Source organism: Populus trichocarpa, chromosome 3, assembly GCF_000002775.5.
Source record: "Populus trichocarpa isolate Nisqually-1 chromosome 3, P.trichocarpa_v4.1, whole genome shotgun sequence".
In the NCBI taxonomy this organism is placed as follows: domain Eukaryota; kingdom Viridiplantae; phylum Streptophyta; class Magnoliopsida; order Malpighiales; family Salicaceae; genus Populus; species Populus trichocarpa.
The window spans coordinates 18,625,159-18,637,673 of NC_037287.2; the positions used below are offsets into that span (position 1 = coordinate 18,625,159).

The 12,515-nt window shown below is 32.3% G+C and overlaps 2 protein-coding genes across 6 annotated transcripts; one reads left to right on the forward strand and one right to left on the reverse strand.

Moving 5' to 3' along the window:
- Window positions 1-4,838, forward strand: LOC18097135 (stress response protein NST1). 5 transcript variants are annotated; one of them, XR_002980821.2, is made up of 6 exons: window positions 2-369; window positions 762-811; window positions 941-993; window positions 1,776-2,164; window positions 2,740-2,887; window positions 4,458-4,838. XR_002980821.2 is itself a non-coding variant. In XM_024596972.2 (4 exons), the coding sequence occupies exons 1-4, from the start codon at window positions 95-97 to the stop codon at window positions 2,094-2,096; spliced, it is 699 nt and encodes a 232-aa protein (XP_024452740.2). In that variant the 5' UTR covers window positions 3-94; the 3' UTR covers window positions 2,097-2,436. The 5 variants fall into 5 exon arrangements, 2 of the variants coding, with proteins under 2 accessions (XP_024452741.2, XP_024452740.2); XR_002980820.2 differs by lacking the exon at window positions 4,458-4,838 and having other exon boundaries at window positions 2,740-3,002; XR_002980822.2 differs by lacking the exon at window positions 4,458-4,838 and having other exon boundaries at window positions 2,743-3,002.
- Window positions 4,839-6,674: 1,836 nt separating this feature from the next.
- On the reverse strand, window positions 6,675-7,988 carry LOC7493218 (zinc finger protein 1). Its single transcript, XM_002304685.4, has one exon. It carries the CDS (start codon window positions 7,692-7,694, stop codon window positions 6,834-6,836), a length of 861 nt encoding a protein of 286 aa, XP_002304721.3. The 5' UTR covers window positions 7,695-7,988; the 3' UTR covers window positions 6,675-6,833.
- Window positions 7,989-12,515: the final 4,527 nt, after the last annotated feature.

The window sequence follows — 12,515 nt, forward strand, 5'->3', positions numbered from 1 at the left end:
GAAAGTTCCCTTTGCATTCACTAAAAGGTAAAAACCCAAGCTCTGTGATCGCTCGACAAATCTTTGACTGGGATGAAGGTGAAAGCAAAAACTTATGCCACCCAACGTCGCAGAATCCCATGATGTTTTAGACAAGAAAACAATGTTTCGCGCCAGACAAACTTTGGCCCGAATCAAACTCACTCTTCGGAGCAAGCAATTTTGCAGCAGCACTACCAAACCCAACAACAATAATAACAAAAGCATCAGTGAAAAAACAGATTCAAAAGTGAGCAAATACGAGGAGGCGAACAGGCAACTAGATAATCTTGACTTCATGAAAGCTGCTAAGATCCTCTTCAGTGACCCTCCAAAGAAAAAGAAATTTGGGTATTGCAAATTTTCTTTCCTTTTGTGCTGTTTTATTTGGGTCTTTGGTATGTGAATTGGATCATGGGGTTTGATTGCTGTTACTTATCGAGTTTCTTATAGGCATTTTGTCGAACATGTGCTAAGCATTGGTTCCTCCTATGGGGTGCTAATCTTGAGGCTTTAGTGTTATGCACGAGACGAAATCAGACTGATATCAGTTTCTGGTCCTGGGACTCCCATCAGGGAGAATTGCATTTAGAATCAAAGGGCTTTTGTTTTTCTTTCTTTGAAATGCCTTTTGATGGGTTGATTATGATAATGTAATGCATAGACTGATCAGCAATATTTCTCATGTCGAATCTCCTGACATCTTCAATATGTTTACTTACATTCGTGTCTTTTATTTTCAGGATTGATTTCCATCTGGTACAACTCTTCTTCACCTGCTTGCCTTCACTGGGTATCTCAGTTCACATTTTTAGCATATTGTCATATTCATATTAAAATGTGTCCTTCTCCTGGTTCTGTTATTGCTATCTAAAAGAATGCGTATTCATTTTGTTTCCTCTTTTTTTTTCCCCTCTAACAGCTGTATATTTGGTGGCTCAATACGCTCGACATGAAATGAAAAAAATGGATGCGGTAACGTTATTGTCTTGTCAGGAGTGATAAATTGCGCTTTAAGTTCTATATCATTCTGCGTCTTTATTCCCTGACTTTTTTCCTTTTTCCTCTCGTCTAGTTGTCTCAGAGTCATATGTTTGCATGCCAATCATTGCGTAGTTGGATCCTCACAGGGAACTCTTTAGATGAAAAACTTCAGATGCCGAAGCGTTAAATTGGTGTCTCCTACAAATCATAGTTTCTAGTTGTTGATCAGAAAATTATACATCCGTTTCACTATTGCTTATAGGTTGGCATGCTAAACATTTGAACGTCAACGTGCATTCAACGTTATCAATATCTGCTTTTGGCTGACAAATTTTGATACCTTTCCTGCATAATGGACAAATTTAATTGATATTGTTGAACAGTTAATGATGTAGTTAAATAGTATAGTGATGTAAAAATCGCCAATAAAGTTTGAAACTTCATCTCAATTTAGTTTTATTCTGTTATTTTGTTTAAAATGTGTTCTTTGAAGTTCTTAAAATGTTTCTTTATTATGTGGTTATTCACCAAACTTGCTTTTAAACAGTTCATTTCTGTGTAATGGCTCTTGTTAGTGGTTTCATTAACCTCTCTGAGGGAAAATTGATGCCTTAAATGCAGCAGAAATTGCTTTTAAACAGTTCATTTCCGTGTATACAATCACTCTAGTTATCTAATAGCATCACTAAAGTTATCCACATTTTCTCTGCATCGGTCTGAAGTCATTGTTTTGTATTTGGGCTCCTAGTTTGATGATTCTCTGACCATCCCAGGAACTAGAGATGAAAAAGAAAGAAGAAGAGGAGAAAGCAAAAGAGGAAGAACGAAAAGCTATGGAAGAAAAAGCTCAGTCTGAGTCGGAGCTTCTAGAAGTGAAGGAGAGAATAGGTAAACTAGAGGAGGTCGTTAAGGAAATTGCGGTTGAATCTAAGAAACAATCAGGTGGCAGTGTAACAAAAACCCAGGTCCAGGAAGACAGTAGCAAGACAGTAAAACAGAAGTCTCTGGGACCAGCATCAATTCCTGATTCTTCGCCACAGGATCAGAAGGGCAAGACCCAAAATGAAGGAACTTCCCCAGATGCTAAGAGATAGAAGCCTTGTTGCTAAGTTCTGTAGAAAGTGGAAGAGCTCATTTTTTGACAAAGCATGCGCCTGACACAGTAAGCCCACTTTTGCCTGACAATCGATCGGGTGTTTGACATTTCCAGGCTATTTTAGGTTAGATAGTTGTGCTATCTAACAGTTTTAAATCCCTTCTAGTTAGAAGTATTCATTCAAATGTTTGAAAAGGAACATGTGTATTCACAACAGAATCATTTCTTTTCTTGTTGGATTTCAATTTTTGCTTGCCACATGTATAAAGTTTTGTAGCAGAAAAACTGGATGGTTTAAAATCATCACAGCGGATCAATTGAAGATTTTACGTTTTATACCTTCACTTCCAAGTGATTTCTTGCTTTCCCATTTTCTTCTAACAAAACACTCTGTACATGGTTCGTCATAAAAGAAAAAAAGATTATTCAGATCTCTTCGGTATCCGAACGAAGTTAATGATTTTCTTGGAAGTGGCAAGCTTTCGGTCATCATTTTCTAGCTTCATAGATTAAAATTAGGCCCAGGGGATTGGTTTAGGTAGTAAGGAGAAGATTAGGTCGAGTCTTGCCGCTACTTTCTTAGATGTTGTATCTACGTTCAACTGAAGGTAGCTTTAAGCTTTGATCCCATTTTGGTGCAGCAGGTCCTGATGATCCTAATGATGACAGTTCATCTCCCTCGTCGGCTATTCGGTACCATGTGAAATGGTCAATGTGGAGGAGGATGAAATGCGCCTGGATTTGACTAGGGTCAGATGCGGAGGAGAGCAAGGAGTTCACCTAGCCCAGGTCTCACTCATTTCTTCAACCTTTTTGTATTTTATTTTGTGTAGTTGGAATTTTATTTTTCAACATGATGTATGATTTTTTATCATATTATTTATGATGGATTTTTGTGGTTTTATGAATGGATTTATACATTTTTTTTTTAAATTTGGATTTTTTTTAAAAAAATCATTTAAGAAATTAATAAAATATATCTATTAAATGGACATGCAAACAATTTATCTATAAATCTGTTTTAGAACCATAAATAAATTGAAATTAGCGTAACTATGTTAATTGAGTTTGAATTGGACACCATTTTCAATTCAAATCCAAACTCAAACTCAAACTCAAACTATTTTCGGCCTATTTTCTTTTCACCAAACAAAACAAGATGAAACCCAAATCCCATTCCACTATAAACATTTTTTTATTTTATATTTTTTTCATTTGTAGTGGATTTGGACCCAGATTTTTAATTAAATTTATTTTCGAAAAGAAATTCAACAAAAAACTGAATCAGTTCCTCGATTTTTTGCTTTTATTTTTCTTAATGTCTCTTTTTAACTGCTGTGATTTAAATTAATTTGAAGAAGATAAATTTTCTTTTTTAAAAACAATAATATCACCCATGGATGAAAGAGTTCTGTAACGTGGACAGTGCATAGAACTGGTGGCGTGAAAATCAGGGGCAAAGAAATGGAGATTTTGACAGAAAGTAATTTAAATTTTATTACAGTATAAAATCAGACTTGTTTTATTACATAAAGTCATCGTTTTTATTCATGATTATTTATGAAACCACTATGACATACTTTATTCATTAAAAAAAACATTTAGTTAACAGATCCAAATCCTTCCTCTCATGTCCAATCATGCATGTCTATTTAATCTAAGTTATTAAATTTAAAATGAATAAACATGATTTTAGCATATGTTTAGAAAAAGACACAGGCTTAAATATGTATTTCTTTCCTTCACCAATCCTAGATTAATTATCGAATTCAGAATTAATGGTAAGAGATTAGGTATATAATTAGTCATGTTTCTTGCTAAACATGAGATGATCCCAGTAATTGTTGGATCGAAAAACATAGTTGTATGCTGTTCGTTTTTCTTCTTTTTTCTCGAAGTGATAAGAACAGCAAGCTTATTAACTACTACATCAAAGAGTTGGGATGTCAACTTTGCTGATTCACTTTTCATATAAATAATAATAAATCATGTAACCCCCACTCCCTCTCCTTTTTTTTTTTAATTTTCATTTTTTTCTTTCCAATTAAATTTTTTTATGATCTAATTAGCGGAGATTAGTTTTGAAATTGTTATAAAATTACTAAATCACTTTTATACCAAAAGAAGTGAGAATCAGTAAGGAGCTTCCACTGCTCATATATAAATAGTGAAGCTCCTCTTTTTTTTTCTTTTTTTTTTTCAACTAAACCCTCTATTTTTTATTTTATTTTCCCTGTTTTTTTTATTATTTCAATTTTATTTTTTTTAAATAAAACAATCTCATCTTTACCAAGTTTTTTCTTAATTTTAATCATGGATATCTCCAAGCCTATTGGATCTAAGATTATTTTTCTTTCAGGCCGAGAGCGGGAGCGAGAAGGTAAAGCCCTTCCAACAAATGCATTTTCAGGGGCAGTCTTGGACTGATCAAGATGAATGAATCATATCAGAACAACTCTCATATAATTTAATGTTAAACCTGGTCTAAGTTAGAAGTCAAGGTGAGAGTTTTTTCTTATCAATTTCATCATTCTTTTTCTCAGTTTCATCATCATATTTTTTTTACCAACCAACTAGGCTGTCTTTGAACTAATCAAATTGATTGAAATGTTAGGACAACTTCAACTTAATTTAATTTTAAACTCGGGTTAGATAAAAAGTTGAGCTAAAAGGTTTTTATATATATCATCCCCTTTTCTCAATTTCATTTTTAATTATTTTTTTTATGAATTAGCCAAAATGTTTTTGAATGTGTTAAGTTGATCAGGTCACATCAAGTAACTTTCACTCAATTTAATTTTAAATCTAGGCTAGATGAAGAGTTGGATTAAGGATTTCAAGGTTACAGTTGAGTAAAATTTAATAAAATTATCAAATAAATATTTATAAAATAAATATTTTTTTATCATGTTTAAAAAAAGCTCCGATATGATCCGTCCGTGCAGCTCGAATCTGTTTTTTTAAATGTACCGAATTCCCTTCTCGCGAGGGCTCTTGACGGAAAGGTTCTTGATAAAGTAAGCCAGCTCCTGCAGGAGCTTTGATTAGTGTAAGATCTTATAAATATAGAAACTAGTTCTTGCATTATTTTTTTCACCAACCGACAGGAGCAGCAGCACATAGAATGGTAGCTCAGCATTTTTCTCTGTGTGTATTATATCATTACAATGCACTAAGAAATAGAAACGACAGGCAGTGGATTTGACTTTGTCCATGAAGAAGAGACAACGGTTTAAGATCACAAATGATCCAACCTTAATTTTTAAACATAAATGTGGACAAAACAACCTTACTTTATAATTATAAGATCTTAAGAGAGATGACCAGTTCTTGCTTCATTTTTTCACCTAAACTGAGCTCATAAAAAATGATGGCAACCCATTTTTTCATGCATCCGTTCCCAGCCATGTTTTGAAGTGTTTCTTAAATGAGAGGCAAAATCATAGGTGGGAATTCTTTTAATTGAAAAAATGGGAGGGGGATAATAGCAGCCTAACACAGGAAATAGACAGCCGAACTGAACTGATACACGTGTTGAAACCCCACCAAATTTCATATTCCGTAGCCTCAGGACTTTCTGTGATACAAACTGTCATCCTATGATCCTATCTATCTCATTAATCCGAGATTTCTGTGGTAATTAACTATCATAGCAGTGAGGTTTCCGTCACTTTACCTTTTGATTCTAGGAAGATTAAGTTGGGGATATGATTAGCATGGTGTTAATCGAATACATCAGGTTGATTTGGACCCACTAATCCGTAGACCCCATTTTTGAGATCTCTTAGGTAAGAAATCAAGGTTATCAAAGATTAAAAACAATATAATATAGGACAATGATGAAGATAGCATAGCTGAGGGTCATTATTATGTGACTTTATCTTCACATGCTAGCTATACCTACCAACCTTCTTTCTTTCTTTTTTTCTTTTTTTTTTTCTTTTTTATCTAACATTTATACAAGTAGAGATGGTCTATTTCTTCAACCGCTAGTGGGTCAAATACGAATTCCTTTACACAATCACAGCCATCCAGTTTGTGTAAGAAAAAAAAAGTTGTGTAAATATGATGCAGACCACACTGTATCCATTGCCAAGTGTTATGGAATATGATACTAACTTGCTGCCATGATTTAAATTTGAGATTTGAATTGGTTTATAAGAGAATTAATTAATGAAGGATTTGTTTATATATATATATATAGATGGGATTTAATGTTGAGGCATTCAAACCCTTAGTTGAACCGATTCCATCTACGTGGAAGCAATAATTCCAATGGTTAATTAAAATTTAACATTAATTGAGAAATTCCCACCAAAGCCATGGAAGATGACCACAAGCTACCTTTTTAAATTGTAAAAGAGTAGTAACTTGTTAGCTAAGAACTATCTTGTTTGAACAAAATGACTTGGTAGCACAAATTAAGCAACTTCCAAGTTCAATAACTTCTTCTTCTTTTTTCTTTTTGACATAAAGACTATATATGCAAACTTCGAATTCAAGAATTGGGAAAGAAAACAAACTCTCTAACGTTCTTCTATGGCAAAAAAAAAAAAAAAAAAGGAATTTACAGGCATGATCCAACTAAAAATACTAGAATAGATGAAAAATATCTTTAGTAAGCAAGCAGGAAAAAAAAAGGTAAGAAGAAGAAGAAAAAAATAGAAAGAAATAGTAAGGAAGAACATAAGAAATTGAACTAAAAACACAAAAAAAGAAATCAAGAAAGAGCTGCTTAGAGCTTCAGTGACAAGTCAAGCTTTTGCAGATCATCTTGTTTTGCCTTCAAATGGTTAACACCAACCTCCCACCAAAACCCACCAATTCCTTCAGTAATCACCGGAGAAAATCTTCGAGCACTTTCAAATCTTGCAACCCCATTAATAGATGATGATCCACTGATGTTTTTTCCCATCAGAAACTTCTCTGATTCAAGCCTCCCGATTTCAGGTTGTCGATCAATGGGTTTTCTAGACCATCCATTTTGCCCGTAAATATTTGAAGAAGAGCTAGTGTTGGATGGCTTATTGATCATAGAGTGCACCTGGATTCCAAGTGATCTGTTGAAGGAGCCATGCAAAGGAAGAGAAGCCAAGCTAGTGTATCGATTTTGGTGTGAATAATTAGGTCGAAGAAGAGAAAAAGAAGCTTCACTAATTCTCTGTCCACGTTTGGCAAGTGTTCTTTCTCTCTTATGTGCATTCTGGTGACCCCCAAGTGCTTGAGAGCTATAGAATTTTCTTTGGCAATAGTTGCATGAAAACACTCGAGGCTCGGTTTCATTACCTTGAGGAGCATCCAAGGACTGACTTGATGGATTCATATCAAAAGAATCAATGAGATTGAGTTCTGGCTTTGATGACTCCTGGTTGGAATCCTTGTTGGAGAGGCTTAGATCCAAAACTAGATCATGATTGGTGTCTCCCCCTTCTCGGGGCTCTTGTTCTTCTGCTTCTTGATCTTCTTCAAGTTGCTTTCTTCCCTCCTTCTGGCTCTCCATTATTAATGAGGGTCTTAGACACGAGGGAGCATTTGAAACTGAAATCAAGCTTGAAGTTTCAGAGAGACATGCCTCTGATCTAGCAGGAGGCTCCATGTGGAAAATAAGAAGAGAGAATTTCCTCTTTTTGAAGGGAGGCAGAGTGGGTTTAATAGCAAGCAAGGTGAAATGTTAATTGATATAGTCATAAATGCACTGCCCTGTGTATGGAAGGATGTTCTACTATTATTTTACAGTTACAAGGTCTTAATATAGTAAGACTAGGAGAATAATACTTTTGTGTAGAGAGAGATTCATGTGCCATCAACGTTTTCATTAGAACTCATGAGAGTACCTCTTGTTTCCTTGCACATACCCATTGGATGTTTCTCTCTACCTTTCTCTTGTCTTTTTATATTTCTTGGCTTTTGTGGGTCTATGTTCCTGTTCTTGGCTATATATCTGGGCGTGTGCGTGTGGACTTCTGACATATAAAATCCAACATAAAATAAATATCATTGCTCCTTTTGGATTCTTGAATTGCGTAGATATATATATGTAGAATGGACTTATCCTAGAAAAGTTGTGGTTTTGTAAAGTTTTAAACACAAATGGAGGATTTGCAAAATCTTCACAGAAAGACTTCTGTCCTTGTCTTAATTCGCACTGCAGTACTTGGGCCATCAGAGGAAGCGTTCATGGCCTGTCAAGACTCAAAATCACCCCCCACATCCACATGATACTCTTAATTATTCTGTGTCATTTTCTCTTTTTGTTCTTGGGTATTTGGCAATCTCACCAACTTGTGTATTACAGCAAGAAAATTGCTAGTCTTCCATTAGATGTCAAGATTTATGTGCATGCATAATGAGGACAGTAATGAATCAGAAGGTTAAGATGTTGATTGAAAGATTATGATCACTTAACAGGATGGTCGTCTAATTCAGAATGTTGACAAACTTATTTGGCATTAATCATTAATTTTGTTGACTTACGGATTGCATCGATCCTTAGTCAAGTTAATCAGCAAAATATATTCTTATGCACGCAATCATGCACTAAGGGCCATTTGAGTGACATGCAAAGGTCATTTTCATCATTACAATTCATTAAACAAAGTCTAAACGTACATTGCAGAATCAATTTGGCCACATGAATTAATTATGGCTTGTATCTTACAAATTAGTGCTAAAATAACGAAATAATATTTTCCATCAATAATTTTTTTAAAAAAAATTAATAAAAATTTTATTGGCAATTTTATTGGTAATTTTACATATTAATAATACCGGTGAAAATTATATCAACAAATTTAAATAAATTCAAAACCCGTTAATTCTCCTTGTCTTCTGTTTCTTCTTCTTCTTTTTTCTCTTTCAAAACAACCCGTCTCTCCTAATTAATTAGCAAATTCAGCCACGCCCTTCACAAATCTAGTCACCGAACCTGCTCGCGTCAACCTATATATATTTGTTAGTCGTGTTAACTTCCCTCTCTTAATTCTATTTCTTGTGAACCTTCACTACAATAAGTAAGTAAATCTATTTTTTTTTTGTAACTTATTAATAATTTAGGTTAATTTATTGATATTTTTTGTAGTATTTGTAATTGGCTTGTATATTTAAGATTTTTAAAATATTTTTTAGATAATTTAATTGTTTTAATGCATGATTTGTATGTTACAGTTTATTTGGGATTTGGAGAAAATTAATTTTATTTGTTATTTGATGAAATTGAGTTTGATTTTGTAATTTAGGTGTGTTATAATTAAAGAAATGATGGGTAATTTAATTATAATTTGAAGAAATGATGGGTACTAATTATATTTTGTTAATTTTATTATTAAGTTGGAGATTTGAGGAAAATTCATTTTTATAGAGTTGATAATTATTAAAATATATTAATTTATGTTGAATAAATTTGAATTTATGTATAACTAGTTTTAGTTTTGAACATTAAAATTTACCAAAGAAGATTATTTATGTCTAATTGGTTTTAGTTTCAAACATTGTTTTGTTTGTGATAAGGGAATATCCATACCATTAGCCATTAGAATCGTGACTTGTAAGTTTCAACAACCATTCATTACATTAACATGTTTTTTTGTCATGTATTTTTCAATAATTAATATATTTTTACCGGTTGAGATCTGCATTTTTCCTTGTAGATGCCACAAGGAGCCAGTTTCCCGGGCAGTTTCAAGAGCAAACACTTTTTTTTAAAATAATTGTAAATGTCCGGACCAACTTATACAAACCTCAACTAATTCTTTAAAACCTTAAAATTAACAATCAAGAAGCGAAATTTTATTTGGATGACAAGGATACTAGTATGCGCCACATCAAAAGGTTAGACTTTCATGATGTATCTGGTTGGCTAATGGTTGTAATTGCAAATATATTAATTTTAGGTCAATTTATCTTTTTGGAATTGCTTGTTAGTATTTTGTCCTGTATTAATTGCTTATCTCTCCTTTTTTTATTTTTTTTTGACCTTTCGTAGTTTTTCATGGCCAATAATATTCCAGGATTTGGGTAAGTCAGAGCTCCTAGAAAGAAAGTAGAAAAAAAATTCAACCGGTAAGGTTGAAATTGTTGTTTTCTATTTGTGGTGAGAGCTAGCATGTTGAATTTGTTTTTCTTCCATTAATTATCGATAATTTCTTACTATGGTGTCCACTAGATTTCCAATAGGAGTTATAGTTAATTATATTTACATTGATCAACTACATGATATCTTGTAACCTTTATTATTGGCTATGATAGGTTAAAAATATCAATGTTTATATTGAATTGATTTAGATATGATATTTTATTGTGTAATAAAAATAAAATTATATAAAATATTTGTTGATGTTATATAATGCATTATATTTGTATTTGTTGGATAATTATGTTTTTTAGAGATGTATTCATTGTTTTAATAATTCCACGTGTATTGTTATTGTTGTTGTTGTATATTTAGATTGGCTAAAAAATTATTATAATTAAACAAAAAAAAATTGAAAACGCTATGGAAAGTCCTATTTCGCAAGGAAATTAACACCCATTTCATCAGGAAATTACAGAAGGTTTGATGAGAAATTTTAATGGAATTAAAGATTGAAAATTCCATAAAAAATTAATTTCTAGCGGTTTTGCTAATGAAAAATAAGTGATAAAAGCTGGGTTTTTTACGTGAAAAATCCATCAACAGTACTTCCATAGGCATTTGAATTGTCAACAAAAATGTTGACGGCTTCCTCGATGAGGAACTTGCCAATGACAGGTTTTCATTAAAAATTCCGTTGGCTATTAAAATACCAATATTGAAATTAATTTTTTCCTGAACATTGACATAATATTCTGTTAATATTTTTTTAATTTTCTGATAGTGATACAACGAGGGTGTGATTCATCTAGTGCATTAATCACCTCTATAAATTAGGCAAGATATAGGATTAGATGTCATGATTACTACGTTCAAGTCTTATGCCCTCACCAATATCACCGAAATATATAATTTATTTTTTTCAAATCCGTAATATTCATTATTTATTTAGCATTGGTTATATACAACTAGAGAAAATTAAGGGCTTCTAGACTCCAATTCAAATTAATTAATTCTACAAACAATCGTGATTTAAATATACAGTATAGTTATTTCTCAGATACAGTACATAACAGGAGTTTATTTAAAATTAATGTGCATTAATCTTGATACAATTAATTTGCATTTCAAACTCGCTTGATCTCAGCATCACTTTGCCTTTTGAATTTCAAAATTAACATAATATAGTCATTAATTAAAGGATTCTTTTTTTTTTTTTTTGTGATAATATATATTGATGATTGCAGATATCCTTAATTTAAGAGCTTGTCAGGTCTCAACTATCAATTTTATGCGTTATACTGTGATGTTAACTGGCCATGACCCAGCTGTAGATTCTGAAGGGACCTCACAAAACACTCTCTGTGGGGATTTGGCTGGCTCATAATTTGATTAAATATAAGAGATTTTATCTAATTCCATTGCTCCCGGCTAACTCAGCATTGATATTAACATGACTTCCTGCTAGCTTTTTTGCTAGCTACCACCGAACGGGTGGAGGAATGATAAAATTTCCTTAACGTACGTAATCGGCCAACATATATTCCTTTCATTACTGTGCATGGTTGATGAGCTTTGAAATGTTCATAATCGGAAGTGCTTAATTTCTACTTCAAAGAGGGCCAACTGGAATTGATGTAATAACCAAGGGATCGACGATCAGTTTTGAAGGATTTTTTATAGCATAACGTAAATAGGGTTCCAATTTCTTATCCCAAAACCAACAGTTTTAAAGTAAAGTTGAGCATGTAACCAGACCATAATGTGTGATATATATATATATATATATATATATAGCATAAAAATCAACAGTTCTAGAGTAAAGTTGAGTATGTAGTACCAGACACTAGCTAGACACAATGTGATGTATATAATATAGTATTATATATAGCATAAAAATCAACATTTCTAAAGTAAAGTTGAGTATGTAACCAGACAATATATATTAGACACATAATGTGATGTATATAATATAGTAATATATAGCATAAAAGAATAGCGATGACCATTATTTTAAACCTTTAATCATTCACATTATTATCTCATTGGTCTAGCTGTGACTTTTAGGGTTGGTTTTTTTTTTTATATATATATTCTTTTCAAAGAAAAATTCAAATGCACTGTTGTTTACATATGTTGATCAGTATGTCGATTCATATATAATAATTTAGTCAGTTTTTAGCTATTTATGAAACCCAGTCATACTTTATAATCGCTGTCATTTTATATATGTTGTAGATTGGTAATTAAGAGTAATATACAAATATTGTTCATTAATTAAGCTTTATTTAATAATTTAAATTTTGAATTAAAATTATTTTTTATAAAATAATATTGTAACCAAACAAT